Raw genomic sequence first — 18,858 nt, forward strand, 5'->3', positions numbered from 1 at the left:
CCTTCCCTTTCTTTTTTCCTACTATGTAGAAAAATCTGGTAAGTAATATCAAAGCATGACCTCTTCACGTTGCTTTCAGGTTGAGAATAGCGTGCTTCTTGCCAGCCACTGTTTCTCATCACCTAAAGATAAGCAAGTTGGTGGTTTCCATTTTATCTGCCCTCATGCCCTTGCAGACCTGACTATGACATCCAGTTGACTAATAGAAATGTACTTGTCTATGTGAAGGTAAAACTTGATGAAAACAGTTCAGTCAGCAATAAAAATGGTAATGATAAAAGCTCATTTGGTAATAAACACCACTTAGCATGGAAAAAATCATTTTTCCACTCGGCCTGTTTTGTTTTGGTAACGAATTCCTGGGTATCTTCCAATATTGTGTTATCAGATGCTGCAATGAGTGACAGTAATTTGGAAACAAGAACTAGTACAACAGATGTAACAGCAAGTCAGCATGTGCTGGTGTGTGCGCTTCAGGAACTCGGAAGTCTCATCCACAGCTTAGGAACTACAGCAGCACCGTTACTGCAAGACTCCAGCGCAGGTACAAGCCATGAATTATTTTGTGAATCAGAGTTCAAAATATATTCCTTTATGCACTGTGATCTTCTCTGATTTCCTAAGGCTAGACTGTCGATTATTTCAAATCGGTTGGGATGCTTTGCCTGGCATTGACTATAGCAACCTTTCTTCTGGCATGCAATCTCCTCACCTGCACCTCCTTACATGCTGTAAGAAATCTTCAGGCAGTGCCCAAAGAGTTCTGTATGATCTCCAACCTGTGCTAGTATGTTAATTAAAAAAAAAAAAGTTAAAAAAATTGATATTAAATTTAACTCCATTAAGAGTCGTATTTAAAGTCCGACACTTCATAATGTTTATAGTAAATCAGTTTGAATGAGCTGGACAACTTCATCTACGTTTAGTGTTTTCATTCAGGTGCATTTTTTTTGAATGAGTTCAAGGAGACAGATAAAACATTTGCATGGATTCCTGCATGGGATTTCTGTTTCCTTGAGAATACTTACTGTGCATGTTGGCAAATAAGTGCATGATACGTTAAGATTTCTCCATATTGTTTCTTTCCACTGAGGATAATTTGTTTTTGAAAAGTAATGAAATATTTACATTTGGTAAGTAATGTTTCACAATAAAAATCAAATAGAAGTAAGAAACTGGGTAGTGGTATGTTCACCAGTCAGCTGTATACATTTTTGCTTGTTTGGCAATCAGCTTTCGTATTTCTTAGTTGTGTTTGTGTTTTGTTTTTCAGCTGTTCTGGAAGCAGTAATTTCTGTCATTGTTCATCCCAGCATTTCAGTGAGACTAACAGCAGCTTGGTGTTTACGCTGTATTGCGGTAGCATTGCCTTCCTATGTGTCCCTGCTGCTGGATCGGTGCATTGAACGTCTTGGTGTGTTGAAATCGTCCCCAGAAGCAGTAACTGGCTACAGTTTTGCTGTTGCTGCTTTGCTGGGTGCAGTAAAACACTGTCCTTTGGGAATTCCACATGGAAAAGGGAAGGTATGGTCTGAATACTTTACTTACAGGCTGTTCTTTGATGTTTTTGCAGTAGTATTTGCATGTATTCTTTATTACATGATCACATAACCCGACATAGTGATGAGATACTTTCTTTCCTCACAAAGGGGATTTTGAAGCATACTGTAACTCAAATAACCAAGTGTTTTTTCTCACATGTATCAGGAATATGAATTTCTCAGGAAATGCAGTAATGACTTTATTAATCATGCATAACCCTTCCTTTTTCTAATGGAGTTATTTGCTAGGAGAGAAGATTGTTTTGAGACTGAGGTCAGTCCTGTGGAGCTGTAAGGACTTAAACAGAACTGTTTACCTGGAGAAAACGTTGCTGGGTAGAGTTACGTTTTTCAGAATTGCAGAATAAATTCTTTCCAGCAAGATCAAAACTTCTGCAATTCTGGCCATTTGGACATTGGCTTAAATTACAGATCTGACATTTCAGCAGTGTTAGTGGTGAGAAAAAGGTAGTGTGGAGGACATACAGCTGAGATGTATCAGACGTTGCCAAAGGAAAATATTTTTCTTTTATAAAAAAATAATTAGAAGTATCCATACAGATCTATTGCATGCTGTGATGCTTGAAATAACCTTTCCTGAAGGGAAATTTGTTCAACCATGGATTAAACCAAATTAATATTTCAAAGGCCCATCAACGACTCTCTGATGTTACAGTTTAGTCAGTGCTTACACCAATAACAGCAGTTTTGTATTGTCTTGAAAATCTTTGGTCCAACAAAAACTTTAATCAAGTCCAACAGATACGTGCTTTCATTTTGGTTTACAGATTTTAACAGAAACTCGTTTCTTGCATTAACTTAGTCTAAAATGCTTGTCTCTCCACTAGTGCAGAGAGGAGATGCTGTCCTCTGAAATTTTAGAGATATGCAGATTTAGAAATACAGACCAGAAGCAGCTCTTTCCATCTTAATGAGAACTTTATCCATGAAGTTACAGCTGGAAAACCATGGTGCAACACAAACATCAGCAGTAGGTGCTAATTCTCTGCATAAGGTAGAAACTCACTTTCTCAGTTCTGTTTTGGAGCCACTGGACATTAGAAAAGAAGTGGCACACTTCAACAGAAGGACTGGGGATTTTTTCTTGTTATTACACCACTATAAGATGAAAGGAATGTTTTAACATGTTAGGAAAAATGTCCCTTGCGGTGATTCCAGCCCACTCTTTCCACATTGTTAAGCGCTAACAGTTGCATGCCGCTCCCTAACAGACATTGCTAGCTACAGTTCTCAACATTCAAAGACCCAACCGCTGATGAAACAATTTATAAATGTGAAAAAAAAGAAAGAAAAAGCCTGTTTTTCTTAGCTTTTAAAAACTTTTCCTTGTGATCATGAAAGACCACGAGGAGAGAACGAAATTGAATATTGTTTGCCAAGTCATATAGATAAGAAGTGCTGTTCGAGTACTGTCCACCTAAGCAGAGCTAAAGTTTCCGTTTAGCAGAGAAACATAATTCTGAACAAAGATTTCTTTTAGAGTAATAGAATAGGATGAAATAGGACCAGGAGGAGGTATGAGAGGGAGTGGAAAAGTGTGGGAGAAACAGTATTCTGTAGCAAGCTGGCAGGGGGGAGAGCAGAGGAGCTGACAAAAGCCCTTTCCCATTCTCTCCTAGGAACGCTGCCAGATTCCAGATTAGCTCCTCTTCTGAGGAACTGAAAGAGACCAGTGTTAAATAGAGCAGTTTTGAAAAGGAAACATCGAACGCAGGCAGTAGTGACCTGGACAGAAGCTGTTTTATAGTAATGTGTTTTCCTTTGTGAATGTGCTTAAAGTTGCAGGTGGAACTTCTTCAAGAGAACAAAATAATTAGTGGGTTTGTATGTATTTAGCATTCCATACTAGTGCTTATACTTCAATTTTAAAAAAATCCTTCTAAAGACATGTGTCCTAGTACATAGAAAATTTGTCAGACATCATTAAGGTACATCCTCTCTAAGTTGCTTGGTTTACAGGTAATTTAAGTATAATAAGCCTTTAGTGATGTTTAGTAGTACAATTTAACAAGGGTACTGTTTCAATTTTAGGATCAAATATTTTAAATCTATCTGGAGTCTATAAAAAGCAATTTCTTCATTTGCAGCCACCTGATAACGTTATGGAACTGGGGAAGCTGATATTTTCAGACTGTTAATATTTCATGAAGTTTTGAAAGTGTACTAATTTCACACTTTAATGGAGTGAACTTCCGTGATGTTTTATAAGTGTGCCAATAAATTTTAGAAGGCTGCTGTCAATACTATTCAAATAAATTCTAGTGAGCAAAAAAAATTATATAAGGATGTTGTCTGTACTGAGGCTTTTAATTATATTATTGATAATGACACTTCTTATTTGTAATACTAATTTATAAACAGTTTATTGTGGTGACTAGACACGATGCAGGATGTAAGAGGTACTTTGTGGCATATGTGAAACGTTAACTGAAGCAAACCACCTGCAGAATACTTTTAGCATTTGTAGCCATTCTGCAGTAATAGTCTGCGGATGCGGTGTGTTCCTCCATGTAAGTTCTAGGTACCTTGTGCTTTGGTCAGGAGAGCAGATAGTCTCCGTGCATTTAGCACATCCCAGCAGGCACGTGCAATTGTTGCAGAGAAGCTAACGTGAGAATAATTCTAACTACAATCCTAACTTGTTCGTTTACTCACACCACTTGTGGATCTAAAAAACTGTCAGAGAAAATGATAGACCTTATTCTAAAACAAAGATAAAAAGATCGTTACCTCTCTTGTGAGCTCTAATTTACAGATCTCAAGCTATGCTTTTTCTACGTAGTGACATAAATAGAATATCGGGACACTTCTGTCCTTGCAATGCATATTCCTGTGAGAATTGTTAGCTGTCGTTTTACTGCTGATAAATGGGGACTCAAAGTAACAAAGTAAGTCACACGGAACTAATGAAGCTGCCCCAGACTCATAAGGAAATTAGTTGCGACTTCCTGAGCCCGAGTCTGTTGCTACAGTGTGAGAAGATGATGGCATTCTGTGTGATGACACTGAAATAGGATTAAGTATCACAGTAAATAGTATTGACAAAACATTTGATAGTTGCTAAAATGCTGATACTCTGTTTTTCTCTTTAACTTTGAAGGTAATCATGACAGTAGCAGAGGATTTGTTATGTTCTGCTTCTCAAAACAGTCGCATGTCGCTGCAGCGAACACAGGCTGGATGGCTGTTGATAGCTGCCCTCATGACATTAGGTAAGTAGCTTTCTACAATTTTTCTTAAACTGCATTCAGCTGTTTTGTGTTCTCTCTCTGACTTTTGTTCTTGTGATGTTTTGTTTGATTTACAGCTACAAAATAATTCTAAAAAACCCCAAATGTTAATTGGAATATTTCAGAAAACTTTGCAAAACAAAAAATGACGTTTCTTTTAAATTTGCTATTAGTTCAGACATTGGGAGCGATGTCTGAGAAAGAGTGGCTGAGTGAGGTCACTATAAATTAAATGTAGAAGATCAATTTCTAAGTCAATCTAACTAAATGTCTTCTGTGATCGTGAGGAGGTACACTGAACTAATAATTTGTATTTCCCTCTTACCAGGCATTTGAAATCTTGCAAAACTTTATTATGTTTATTAGTGGCTGAATTATTGACTGTGATCCCTAAATTACTGATTAAGAACGTATTTTATCTGGTTTGTTCATAATTTTAAGGTACCTTTCATGTTTTAAGCTATTACTTCTGCTCAGGTACTCACAATTTTTTCTTGGATTAGGGAAAACACACCATGCGCACTACTCTGCAACAAATGTTTGCTTTTCTGAACATTGCTATTGCTTCTTACATCTCCTTTTTGCTGGTGACCCATGGAGTCTGCACCTGGTGAAACAGCGATTGTAGTTGCCATAGTGGCATACTGGTAACTCTGTCAGTGGGTATGTAGTTATGTATGAAAATGGAGTACCAAGACAGTAAACAGTTGGGAAGTGATATATGAGAAGGTGGGGAAAGTAGCATCAAATTTTGTTCACAGCTGTAAAGGTTTTTGCAAAGTCAGGAAAAAGAACGAAAGAGAAAATCTAATTTTATTAATCCTTACATGCCAACTGTCAATGTTTACAGGTCCTGCAGTTGTCCAGCACCATCTGCCACGAATGCTGTTACTGTGGAAGTGCATATTTCCCTTATCTCCTAAAGACCTAGAAACAGAGAAGACACGGGGAGATTCATTTACCTGGCAAGTAACACTGGAAGGTCGTGCTGGTGCTCTCTGTGGTAAGCAGGATTCACTGTGTCTTCCTCTGCATATTTATAGTTGGGCTGCTTGTCTGTCTTTTCTTCTGAAAGAATAGTGGTGCCTCATATTGATGTCAGTATTCACTCTTCAGCATACGCGCTTATATATACACATCTGAATATACATGTGTGTGTATATGTATATATATATATGTTTCATTTTTGTAAGAAACAAACACAAAAACCCTAAGAGGTGTTTTCCTCTTGTTCTTCTAATCGACTGGTTTCCAAGCAGTAACTGATAATCAGGAAGGTTGCTTCTCTTCTCTCAACATAGGTATCACAGTAATGAATGCAGACCTAAACCAGGGTATATTCTGTTGTTTTTACAGTCTGGTGTATTTGGTGAACAGCAGTTGTGTTTCCTAATAGGTCGCTTCATGTAAGCAAAATAGAATTGGTAAGTCAAACGCTTCTGTGAGAGTGGGAAAACTCGTGTAAAAAAATACAATAAAGAAGCTTCAGTTCTCAGCCAGTAAAGAGTATTATATGTTTGGCTGCCGTCTGGTAGGTTGCAGTTTTTCATCAGGAAATACTGTGAATTTGGGTTTCCAGGACACGACTTGAGTGATCTTCAGATACTTAGTGTGATTTAGTCATGTATTCTAGCATGTTAAAGGGTCCTTTCCACTGCAGAAATGGGAACCCTAGTATAGTGATCACCTCACTCACTATTAAAATCCGTCAGACAGTGTGAAATTCAGTAGTAAGTTCATTTTACAAGTAACCTAAGCAATTAAACCTTAAACTATATTTTCTTTTGGAAATAGATCCTTAATACTGTATATTAGGTGCTTTTTGAAAATGAAACACAAGTTTTAATTTTCTGTAAATAGTGAAAACCACTTACATTACGTATAAGCTGTTTCTTAAAGTACAATAATTAAGCTAAATTTTATTAGAGGACTAGCAAAGTAAGCAGAAGATAGTCTGATCACTGTCCTTAACCCTTTTCTTCCATTCTTTTAATTATGGTCATGGAATTGTCATGAAGGTGAGATATACCACATAATTCATAACAAAAAGCTGGAAATGCTTGCATTTGTATATGCAATTAAAAGTCAATGTCCAAGGTGAGACACCAAAACAGTGCATCTGTAAATATGGGTTTTTTCATTTTAATATTTTATCTGTTTCTTAAATTACTGTTCAAAACATTTTCAATTTTTTTTGCATACTTTCTTCTACTATTAAATTATTAGTGAGGTAATAATGTGATTACTTCACTAATGTGATTTTTTTTTTTTCTTATGGATATCTTATGAAATCCAATTCCTTTTCTAGCTATGAAAAGCTTTGTTTCCCACTGTGCTGGTCTTCTAATGGATGAAGTTGTTCAGAGACTTCTTCCTCCTCTCCCAAGTGCTGTTGATTTATTGACACAGTAAGTGTGTTTATGAAACTATCAAATGCGATCCTGATTTGGGGAAGCGACAGAGTAATCTTGTATTTGATTTAGTGCACTTCATAAATAACTTTCTTTTCAAGGTACAAAAATTACAATGTAGAGTTCAGCCTTATAGCTGAAGACTTTAGCTGGCATAAGAATGTGTCTTGCAGATTCCAGTATTGTGTAAAAAAGCTAGGGGAGAAATTGTTGCATGATTTTTTTAAGTTAGTGTTTTTATTCTGCTTTTTTAATCAAACATACACGTCTGTGCTTACACATGGTCACTTTTACCTTAAGAATATTTAATTATTTAATGTATTTGAGATCTAAAGTCTAACTTACAGAGATAGATCAAAAAGAACCCCAGGTTAATTGTAGTAAATATTGGTACAATCAAAGGAAATAGGAAACTTTGTTCATTTCTCTGGTATTAAATAAGAATAATGACTGGGAATGGAGAACAGATGTTCTGTCAGAACCTGTGAAATTAGGGTTTGCTTCTACGATTGGTAATGCAGATCAGAACTATACTTATAATATGTTCAGATTTTGGAAGTGTACAGTGAAGTGGTGCAAATGAAACTGGAGTGTTGTAGAATGCTTGAAGTCTTTAACGTGTCTGATGTGCTTTTTATATTTTAAGGCTTTCCTCAATATATAAATCCTATGGAAATTCTTTAAAAACACCGTCAACAGTTTACAGACATAAACTTTATGAATTACTAGCAGTATTGCCTCCAAAGACCTATGAAGGTATGTGTTTCTTTACAAAGAGAAATTAATAAAAAATACCATGGACTTCTTTATAAGTTTTTGTTCAACATGTATTTAGCTGGCAAGAGTTAGTTCCGACTTTTCTAATAAACAGATTTTATTCCCTCTGTTTAGATTTGGTGAAATTGTAGTGAAGTCACTGTGGTTTTGAAGAATAGTGTTCATACTCTTGTTTTCCACTCTCGTATTACAGACTTTTGTCGTATTTTTAGTTGAAACCTGAAGGTAGACAACCTTGCAACTTTATGTGAAAAACTGAATTTCTTTGCCTGTTTTACTTCCCCTTGAATCCTAAATCCAGAAGATGTAATCTTAGTATAACCCAATTGCATATAGTCTGTTGAAGAAATTTAATTGCTTTGAGTTGGATATTATATATTGATCTGATCCTCTGCAGATTTTGAATAAAAATTTTAAAGAAAAACAACAAAATCTAGAGATAGACTTACTCTTCTGTAGCAGAATGTAACTAGCGGTATTTGAAATCTAATCCTCTGGTCCAGTAGCTATGCACTGGAGTTACACAGGTCTAACAGTTCATCTAAAACAAGAAATACCTTTGTTGCCTTTAAATTGTTGGCCACAGAACGCTGTGTGGGCTGGAATAAGGAGCCTGTGTGCTTCTGGCAGTTGTAAAGAGCGAATTTCATCAGGACAGAGAGAATATGGGCCAGCTGGGCACTGGATTGACTCTGTCCTCCCTGTCATGGAGGGAATCCTTACTCAAATAATCTGCTCCATCTAGTGGTAACTGCCAAGTGTTCTTCGTAGGGACACATCCCTGACCTTTGCCTTAAAGCTGCTGTCACATCAGAAGTCTGTATGGAACACTTGAAACATAGTGTATAACATTCATTTGAGACGTGGGCTTAAAAGACTGAAAATTATGCCTCCATCTCTTACAGCAGGTTATTTCTTTTCGTTCTTCTGTTACAGAGGCAATGTTTTATAGAATAGGAATATTTGAGTATGGGTGTGTTTGGCAATTTCTTGGTATGTTTGGGATTTATGCATTTGGTCTAACTTGACTGAAAAATATGCGGTGTTTTTACAGTGACCTGCAAAGCTTGACTTTTGTGAGAGAGCATCCTGTAGCTAAGGATGCTGCATTCTAGAACCAATAAATAAAGAAAACGCTTGAAAGGTTTCTTATTTTATTTAAGTGGTCACCCTGCTGAAAGCTTTGTAAATAACCTTAGAATTGCAGCAGTAGTTTGACAGATGTAGTCTCAGTGTAGTCTAGTTGTTTGTACTGCAGCAATATGAGAGTGGGGAAGGGATGGAAATGCGTACAGTACCAGACAGACCTTGTTTCCAAGGTCTAGTACTCTAGCATTTTTTAGCCTAGAAGTACACATAATTTTAAAATGCAAAGAAAAGTTTTTAAGGTAAAGCTTGAAAAAATCCATTCTTTCCGTATTATTTCCAGTATGATAACTTCATGCAGAAACTATGTCTTTGCAAATACTAGGATTTTTAAAAATAAATTATTTGGGAAAACAATATGATAGTGAAAACCAAGATGCTTTTTTTTTTTCGATCTCTAGTTTTAGTCATTATCACTAGGAAGAGTATTAGGCATCATCTTGTGTTGGGCAGTCTGGCACATTTTACATGGCTCAGAGTGACACATGAAATGAGAAACTTTGACTAGTTCATGGTTATATGTCTTTTCATTTTCTTCAGTCCAGGTAGTTACCAAGAGGCTAGAAACCTGCAAATTGTTTCTTTCTGAGAAAATTGGTGATGAAGTTGTCACTCAAGCGTTTATTATTTGCCAGTAACAGGCAAAGCTTGTTTTCTTTAGCACAAGAGGAACAAAACAAAATACCCATGAAAATAAACCACTGAAAGGTTTATTTATAGCTCAAAGCCTCTTTCTCAATTCAGACCTTTGGATTTCTGAGGTGTGACATACTGGGAGTTGTTTAGACCCTGCCAGGTTCTTTCCTGCTCTCTTTCTGTCTCTCTAATACTGCTTTCTGTCATCACTGTAAACCAATATCTGCTCAAAACACAGAATTTTATGAAGGTTTACTGTGAGCGTGCATAAGTAGTAGCCGATATTTTTTTGCATTATTTCCACAATGACCGATATGGAAAGAATGTATCAGGTTAACTTGAACATCAGTGAAATGCGTCCAGCGTGTTTCCGTTGCTGTGTTCCGTCATGTGTAAAAGGTTCAGGTTTTGCAGTTTAGCTGATCCAAAGTAAGGACTTGTTACCGTGGGAAAAGTTGATTCTCTTTCTAAGATGATGGTTCGTATTTGTGATAACTTTCATCTGTCATTAGTCTTCAATTATAATGTGCTCGTGCTTTAGAGACTAAAACGTGAGTCAATCTAAAAAATGTAATTGTTTTAGTATCAGTTTGAGAATTTCAAACAAATCATTTCAGCAAGTTGAATTTCGGTTATTAGATTTGTTGATGTTTTCCGTGGTCTGAAATTAATGTGTTTTGTCAGACAACTCATTAGCGTTCTTTTCATTCTTCAGCTTTTTGTGCTTGTTATGTTCCACTGTCTAAACCATAAAATTGAGTACAAGCATTCTGTTTTCTTTCTTAATAGGATGAGATGAATAGCTAGAATGTTGGAACAGCGTTTTGGGTCCAAATTTTGAGCTGCTTTGCATTGGGATAACATTATTTGACGTGTTGAGGATGGCCAAGTGTCTGGGACTGAAATAAATGTTAATTTATTTAAAAATTACTGAGTATCTCCATTAAATTTTGTTTTAAAAGCTATTTTCATAGAAAAGAGGTTTTTCAATTTTTTTTTTATTGTGACCTATAATAATTAACGAAAGCAGTTTCTAGTTGGTTTTAAGTATGTGGTTTTTTAAAAGGGCTCAATTTCAGAATGCACTATGTGTGCATTTTGGAATATATTTAATAGTGCTAACTTTTTGCATTTAGATTTAAGTTAAGCTTTTTGGGGAGCAGTCAGGGAGGCAAAGCAACAAAAGCCTGCAGAGGAGGGAAGCTGATGGGGACAGGAGCTGGGAGGCAGGCAGTCAGCTCTCAAAAGGAATTCAAGATTCAGAAAAGGGTGAAAGAGCACGTTGCACCTCCCGGCTCCCGCTGTACAAACGGTTCTGCTTGTGCTGATGAGGTGCCGGTAACTGGGTTGTCCCACTTTTTGGGGTTTCCGTGTGCTGGAAAAGTATAAGCAACTTCAGATCAAGCAGGCGATTGTGTGATCGTCTAAGGACAAAACTGAATGCAAAGAGCTGTGTGTGTAGAGTTAAGCCCCTCTTAAGGCTGATCCTTCCCAATTCATGAGGACTTGACTTCGCAGTCTGAACGGGCTGGAGGTAAATTCTTACGTAATGCTTACATAAAGACTCTGCATATTCTGTAAGATCAGTTCCTCAGTGTTTTTCAACTCAACTCGCTTACAGATATGCCAGACATTTCTCAGCACTGGGAATGTTCTCTGACTGCAGGGACTATCTTAATAACCTCAAATAGTCTGACTCAAAATGCCTGATTTTTTTTCAATGTTTAATGTATAATCTTGTCTGATATACAGTGTACAAAAATGTGACAGTTTTAACTACTAGTGTAAATTATCATAATGCAACCTACAGTAAATTCCTTATGCTTTACTTTTTGAGTGTGAACTCCTGAAATAGAGTAATACATTCTGCAGCTTTTGGTTATTTATTAAACTTACGGATGTTTTAAATTGCGTCTGCTTGCCAAGCCCAAGTATTCCTGCATGGTTATGTAATACATTCCACAGCATTAGTTTTCAGGAAATAGAAGAAAATACACTTGTGCTCGTAATTGCCTTTTTGTAAATTACCTTAAATGTAAATGTAACTGTCTTGCTGGATTAGCAGTGGTATGACATTATGCCTTCTGTAAAGGTAAAGGTCTCTATTTTTCAGCTTCTAGATTGTTGTGTGTGCTTAGTTTGCTCACCACAGAGCTGTGTTGTTTCTTCTGTAGGAGAGTGTTCTCCGGTTAACTAAGTGAGGATTTAAGAAAAATGTTAGATGCACGTTTCTACTTCAGTGTAAATATGTTGCTCCCAAAGGTGCTTGTGGCAAGTAACTAACTGAAAATTTTGAATGTTTTTTTCCTTTAATTTAAAGGAAGCTTCTGTGCTGTTCTGAAAGAGTTAGTGGCTGACTTGACTGTCCCCGATAGCCAGATTGATGCCTCTACATTCTTACTTCCACCCCTTTGTCATGAGAATGATCTGCTTTTACTTGGTCCCTTACTGCAGGAAACTGACCACCGATTTATCGAAGAGCAGGTACTTTTGGATCTAGTATAATGGTGGTATCACATTTTCATACAATTCTAGTTATTTGTGTCAAATTTGGTGAAAACTATAGCTATTGCTTTTTCCCTTCCTACAGCTCCTTTTAGGTAACAGCATAGCTGGTGGCAGCCTGGAGTACGACCCTTACTCAATTTATGAGAAAGTTGTAAACGGTGATTCAGTACCTAAACCACTACCTCCTGTATTGTCTGTTATCAGTGCGGCAACTCGTCTCTTTGGAGTTATGTTTTCACATTTAGCAGAATCTCAAAGGTAAAGTAGTAACTGTAACTGTTGGGGAATTTGGGAGATGCTGAAAGGTGGTTACACTGTTTTGGAAGTTGAACACAGGAAAAAAAATTCTGAAAAAATAATAAATTGTTTAAGTGGGTTCTGTAAACTGTCTGAATAATATGACTCAGACTAACAAATCATTAGACTTTCTGTTTAAAGTCACTCCCCATGAAAAGGCACATCCAGTAAGAAGATGACCATCACTATAATAAATTCCGTGGACAAAAAAATAAATAATGTTTTGTTTCAATAGCCAGATTAAAATAGAAGTTATTATAAGAGATACTACGTGATTGTTACAGTGCTTAACACATAATTACTTAGAAGCAAAGAGGGACAAAGAGGGTAGGAATCTGCAGTAAAATTTAAACCTTATCCTGCCTCGTTTTTCCTAAAAAATGAATGGAAAGAAACAAAGAGTGTGTGTCTTAACACAGTTCTGTCAAGGTACAAGAATTCTTGAAAGGGATCAACAACTTCTTTTGGTGGTGTATGTGTGTATGTATCTCCCTGCTGCCTGCGTTTTGGGTTGTTTCACATTTATAAGCACACTGATTACCGAGGCATGAAATTCCTCAAAACTTTTGCCAGCTGTTGCTTATTCTGTGTGCTGATGGTAATTTTCCTGAATGTAGCAGTAGAGCAAATAAATTATTTTTAAATCGAACAGCTTTATAATTTCAAAGCCAGCTGTAGTTAGAGCTTGGATTGTGATCAGTGGTGATGGTTTTCTAATTTCCTGTGAGGGATAAGTGCTTAGCATGCGAGTCCCGAGTCTCGATGTCTTTGCTGCTTAAAACGTTTGGGGTTTAGTTTAATCCCGAGGCAGCTGTTTGGAGATAAGCACACCTGCCAATAAAATCACCACATGCCTTATGAGAGGTTCTTCTGACTTGCATTTACCTCCTTATTCTGTCTGCAGTGACTGCTTTTTTTTTCTTGTGTTTTTTTTCTGTTTCTCTGGGCTTTTTACTATTTGGTTTTCTTCACCTGTTTCTCAATACCTGGACTAATAGCTGCAGATAACTGCAATTTTTCTTTTATTTTTCCTTTTCTTTCTGCTGTTTTAATTGTAAGTCTAAATGCATCATTCCCATATGCAGTTCCTTTCAATAACATTTCTCTAATGTTACTTGGTTATAAGTGATTATTTGTGAATACGTATGTTGTAAGGAAACAAAAGCAAAAAGTTCATGTTCAAACAGTAATTACCCGTTCTAATATGGAATACAATTTCTTTTGTAGTAGACAGAGATGCCAATTGAAAGAAAATGCTCAAGACTTAGGGTAATAGATTTGTTCCACCTCTGTTTCTGTAATGTGTAGGCTTTGTTATGTGTTTTAAAATAAATAAATAGGTTGGATTTGTTTCCTTCATTTTTAATTTTGAGATTTCTTTTCTGTTTTTGTTTAAGGCTTCAGGTGTTAGAACAGTTGTTGAATTCCATAAAGCAAACAAAAGGATCCCGGCAACAAATAATACAGCTAAACGTAGTGTCAGCCTTTTCTACTTCCTTAAAGGTAAATCTCCTCTCTCCTTTGTTTCTCTCCTTTGTTTCTCTCCTTTGTTTCTCTCCTTTGTTTCTCTCCTTTGTTTCTCTCCTTTGTTTCTCTCCTTTGTTTCTCTCCTTTGTTTCTCGTTCTGTTACTAAAGCATGGCATTTGTGGTTCAAATGTGTCTACACACAAGTTTTTGTTTTGATTAACAGTCAAGGTGACGATCAGCCCAGTTTTCTGTGATAATATATTGTTTCATGGTATCATACTTAAGTGCTGAAGAGTCAGAGTTTGATCTTTTCCTTTTTTTAATGTTAAAGCATTATGGAAACCCGTTCCAATACACTGTATTTTACTAGCATCGATACTAGTGTCATTCAAGTAAGAAAGAGATGGAAAAATTCTGTTTGTATCATTTCTGTCTTTATCACTGCCTCTTTCATATTTCTTTCTGTAAAAATAGAGCAATTCTGCAGATAAAAAGGGATGAAAATCAATTTGCTTCTGCAGGTCTTGTAATTTTTGCATGACTATCAGAAGAACACTATACTGATTACTACACCGATTACTGTCTTATATCTGTTTTTAGCACTTGGCGAACTGCAAGGGAAGCTTAGGTCCAGAAGAAGTCAGAAGGTCTGCCCTGACGTTGGTAATGGGTGCCTTGGAAAGCAATAATGCACTGCTAAGATGTGCTGCTGCAGAATGCTTGGCCAGATTGGCACAGGTGGTTTCTGACAGTGCCTTCACCGCTGGGTTAGCACAAGTCAGTTTTGACAAGTAAGTTCAAAAACGGTGTGATGAGTTACTGGTTGAGTTTATGAAAATGTTTGGCAAATATACCTGGCCCCTGCTATTACAATGATTTTTAAAAGCTGGTTTCCTCCATGACTTTGTTGTCACTTCAGAAATTTACAGGAAGAAACTTGAGTTCTTACATATATTAATTAATTTTGCTGATCTTCAAGAAGATTGTCCAAGTACACAGGGAGGTTGGACTAGATGATCTTTTGAGGTCCCTTCCAACCCCGAACATTCTGTCATTCTGTGAAGCATGTAGACTTTCAAATAAGTTAAATTGGCAGATAGCTAGCAACCTCATTTAAGTATATCTAATATATTTGTGGTGCTTCCTACAGATAATAGATGATAAGTGAACTTAGACTTTTGGCCATATAAAAGTGTCTAATAAAGTATTTTGTTAATTATACACTAGAAATTCTATTTGTAGATGTATTTATTACATAATATCGAGTTTGGTGATAACACTAACAGCTTGCTTTCCTTGTAATTAATAGGCTAAAATCTGCTAGGGATGTGGTGTCAAGAACAGGTCATTCTTTGGCTCTGGGATGTCTCTATCGGTACCTAGGAGGAATAGGTTCTACTCAGCACCTGAACGCATGTGTTGGAATCCTTTATACTTTATCTCAGGACAGTACTTCTCCTGATGTACAGGTACTTGCCACTATCTAAAAATGTAATGTTACTGATGAACTGATTTATATTCTGGAGCGTATCACTTTTTTCTTATAGGAGTAACACTTCACAGCCTCTTAGGCATACCTCACGGGTGATGGCTGGCACAGCAAAGGCCGTGAAAACCATAGGCCCTGCTTGAAACCCTTGAAATGAACTATGATGAGATATGGAAACTTCTTATTTAATGATCAGTGAGGCTGATAAGGCTAATATATGCTGGCTTCAAAAACAATATCTGATGTTTTAGGCATTGATTAATTTCCCATGCACCTGTATCTTGACCTTGACTAGACAGTACCTGGATTGTTTGGCTCATGTCAGGTTTTTTCTGCTGTGGGGTTTATGTTACAGCATTTTGTGTTGAAGGGTTACGCAGTAACTAACAGAGATTTGTAGCCTGAATGCTGTCAAACGTGGTCAGTATACTTCCTTAACCAAGACAAGATGTTTTGAAGACTAATTCAAATTATTTCTCTGTGGCTAAAACTGTTATCTATCAGAATAGCTTTAAGAGACTTTGAGTGTATTCCATGTTGAAATCTCAGTTAAAGAATTTTATGAAGTTTTCTGTACAATATCTTTACACAGAACTGTATATTGACATGAGACAGGTGTGGCTATTGATGCAAAGTAACTGAGACTAAAACAATATGTTGTTTTAGCAAGTCTGTATTTTTTTCATAATTCTCTTCTTGCACATGGAAATGTAAGAAATTTGACAAAGAATAGAATATATTTGAGGACCAATAATCACTATTAATTTACAATTGTAATTTTTTTTTTACTCAATGATGACAAATTTAAAATGATTCTTTCATTGTGAAACATACAGTTCCTTGTAAAATATTCAAAATGGATTATTAAGTATCAGATTCTTAAAATTTATTTATATAACCCCTCCATTTGTCCCTTTGGAACCCAAAAGTGCAACTTTTATCACACTTAGTTATTGAATTTCACTTGAACTATCAAATTTTAAAAGGATCTTCCATTTATTCTGTCATGCAGATATTATATGACTGCTTCTCTTGTTTTACAGGCGTGGGCACTACACTCGTTGTCACTGATAGTAGATTTAGCTGGCCCCTTGTATCATGTGCATGTGGAACCCACCTTATCTCTTGTTCTCATGTTGTTGCTGACTGTGCCTCCTGCTTACGCTGAAGTTCACCAAAGCCTTGGTCGCTGTTTAAATGCACTTATCACCACCCTGGGCCCCGAGTTGCAAGGTATGTGACAGACAATAGTGTTGGCTTTGTTTGGTTTAGCAACAGAATTGCTAAACATTGTTTGAATGTGTAATTCAGATTTTATCAACAAGGAAGCACATCTTAAGTTTTTTCCTCTGTAAGACAGCAAACGGCTGATGTGACTGCTAGTTTTCCAGAAAGTGTCTCTTTTCCTTTGTTTGAACTCCAAGCCATGCCTTGCTCTGAAAATCCTTACATTTAATATGTAAACAGAAGACATTAATATTTCAAGAGTTAGGAATCTATGCATTACGTATGATGCAGACCTTTACAATTTGCATCTAAATCAACTTCTAAATAGCTGGACACTGGCATTCCGGAGAGCACCGTGACTGTTACTCACTGATACCAGAGTATAACATAGATGTAGAAAGTATCCTTCAAGAGGATGAGAGTTATGGGTTGTTTTGGAAGAAGATGAGTTATGTTTTGGAAAAAAAAGTTGTGGATGTTTTAAAAAAAAAAACACCCCACCTGTTTTTTTTCATCTGAATATAGGCAGCAGTACGACAGTTTCAGCCTTAAGAACTTCCTGCCTGCTGGGCTGTGCAGTGATGCAGGATAATCCCGACTGCCTTGTGCAGGCTCAGGCCATCTCTTGCCTTCAGCAGCTTCACATGTTTGCTCCCCGCCACGTCAACTTGTCCAACCTTGTGAGCTGCCTGTGTGTGAGTATACCTTTACGACTCTATATCCTTGTATTTCAAAACATTTTTTTCAGAAACACTTAAAAAATGCAGGTGCTACTTTAACTGGAGAAGCTGAGCATTGTGTAGGGCTAAGGTGTTTCATATCCTCCTACAGGCAAGTATTCTCTGTTTTTTCAGTTGTTTTCACAATTTTTGCTTCCACTTTACAAGATGAGGACAGTTTGTAGAAATTTTTGCCTTCTGAACTGCTTACAAGTGCACTCTGTGGCTCTCATCCTGTCAGACAAGTGGCCTTAATATAACATCCGTTACAGATTTGTGCGGGATTTTTACTGTCTATTTTACGCTGGTCAGGTTTTTTCCTTTGCTGCTTTTTATGCCTGAGTTAAAAGCTTGATTAAAAAAAAAAAGTTGTGCATATTAATTTCTGAGAATTGTTTTGTTTGAGTTTATTTTTCATGATGGTGAAAAACTGTAGATTTCTCTATTTTGTAATTTCTGTAGCATTAATACTTCAGTGTCCTGACTTCTTGACAGTCAGGATAAAAATTTATGATGGTTACATTATAGTTAAACAGGATCTTTGTTAAAAATCAACAAAACTCCTTCAGCCCAATTTGACAAAGAAGTTGGGGGGTTTTGTTTATTTGCTGGGAGGGATTGTGTGGGATTTTTTTTTTTCCCCAGAAAGTCTGTCTTTCTTTGAATAGCTGCTGTTCTGAAGCACTTAGTTCTATGAAGAAAACAAAAATAATTTTCTAGTAGTTATTACCCATGATGGGGTTTTAGGGGCTGGTTATTTTTTTGTTGTTGTTGGTTTTTTTCTCTTTTTTTTTTAAATAAAAAAGAGAAAAAGAGAGAAACAAAAAAACACAGACAATAATGTATGGTGGGTGGTTGTTAGTCTTTTGTCTGTCTTAACACAATTCTTATTGATGTCTTCCCCTGGATAGTGCTTTTATATTGGTAGTAACCATATATAGATTTTTGTATAAAGTTCAGGTTCCTCCCATATATCTTGATTCAGTTTGAGTAGAAATATGATTGTGGGAGCCAGGAAACATTGAAGGAGAAACTCTTTAAGCCCTACAGTTCTTAGTCATGGACACACTAGTCGCGGAAGAACTGGAACTCAGCTGAAGTGTTCTTTCTTTTTGTACATACACCACTATGATTTGCTCTTCTCGGGGTAAAACACGTTTCTCTTACATCGATGAAATCACACCAAATCATCTAATTCACTTTCTTGCTCAGGGGATGTATTAACATTTGGGATTGCATGTAAGTCCCTGTAGAATCTGCTTCCATGCACAGTACGTTCTCTCCAACTGATAGCAAGTTTGTGCTAATGAAGACGATCTCATGATAAAGTTGTCTCGTCTCTATGATGTTGCTGATTTTTATTGTTTTTACAAATTGTCTCAAAGTAC

General features: G+C 36.6%; 1 protein-coding gene across 2 annotated transcripts in view; it reads left to right on the forward strand.

The window, feature by feature from the left end:
- The window catches only part of HEATR5A (HEAT repeat containing 5A), a 50,156-nt gene that overhangs the window by 11,380 nt on the left and 19,918 nt on the right, over window positions 1–18,858 (forward strand). For both annotated transcript variants that reach the window (XM_009874180.1, XM_009874181.1), the window contains exons 8-20: window positions 389–544; window positions 1,274–1,524; window positions 4,663–4,774; window positions 5,643–5,795; window positions 7,101–7,200; window positions 7,850–7,959; window positions 12,083–12,246; window positions 12,353–12,528; window positions 13,965–14,070; window positions 14,636–14,826; window positions 15,345–15,504; window positions 16,568–16,757; window positions 17,277–17,446. In XM_009874180.1, the coding sequence (XP_009872482.1) occupies window positions 389–544; window positions 1,274–1,524; window positions 4,663–4,774; window positions 5,643–5,795; window positions 7,101–7,200; window positions 7,850–7,959; window positions 12,083–12,246; window positions 12,353–12,528; window positions 13,965–14,070; window positions 14,636–14,826; window positions 15,345–15,504; window positions 16,568–16,757; window positions 17,277–17,446 (2,039 nt within the window). The remainder of the gene's footprint in view (window positions 1–388; window positions 545–1,273; window positions 1,525–4,662; window positions 4,775–5,642; window positions 5,796–7,100; window positions 7,201–7,849; window positions 7,960–12,082; window positions 12,247–12,352; window positions 12,529–13,964; window positions 14,071–14,635; window positions 14,827–15,344; window positions 15,505–16,567; window positions 16,758–17,276; window positions 17,447–18,858) is intronic.

Source organism: Apaloderma vittatum, unplaced genomic scaffold, assembly GCF_000703405.1.
Source record: "Apaloderma vittatum isolate BGI_N311 unplaced genomic scaffold, ASM70340v1 scaffold468, whole genome shotgun sequence".
NCBI classification, from domain to species: Eukaryota; Metazoa; Chordata; class Aves; order Trogoniformes; family Trogonidae; genus Apaloderma; species Apaloderma vittatum.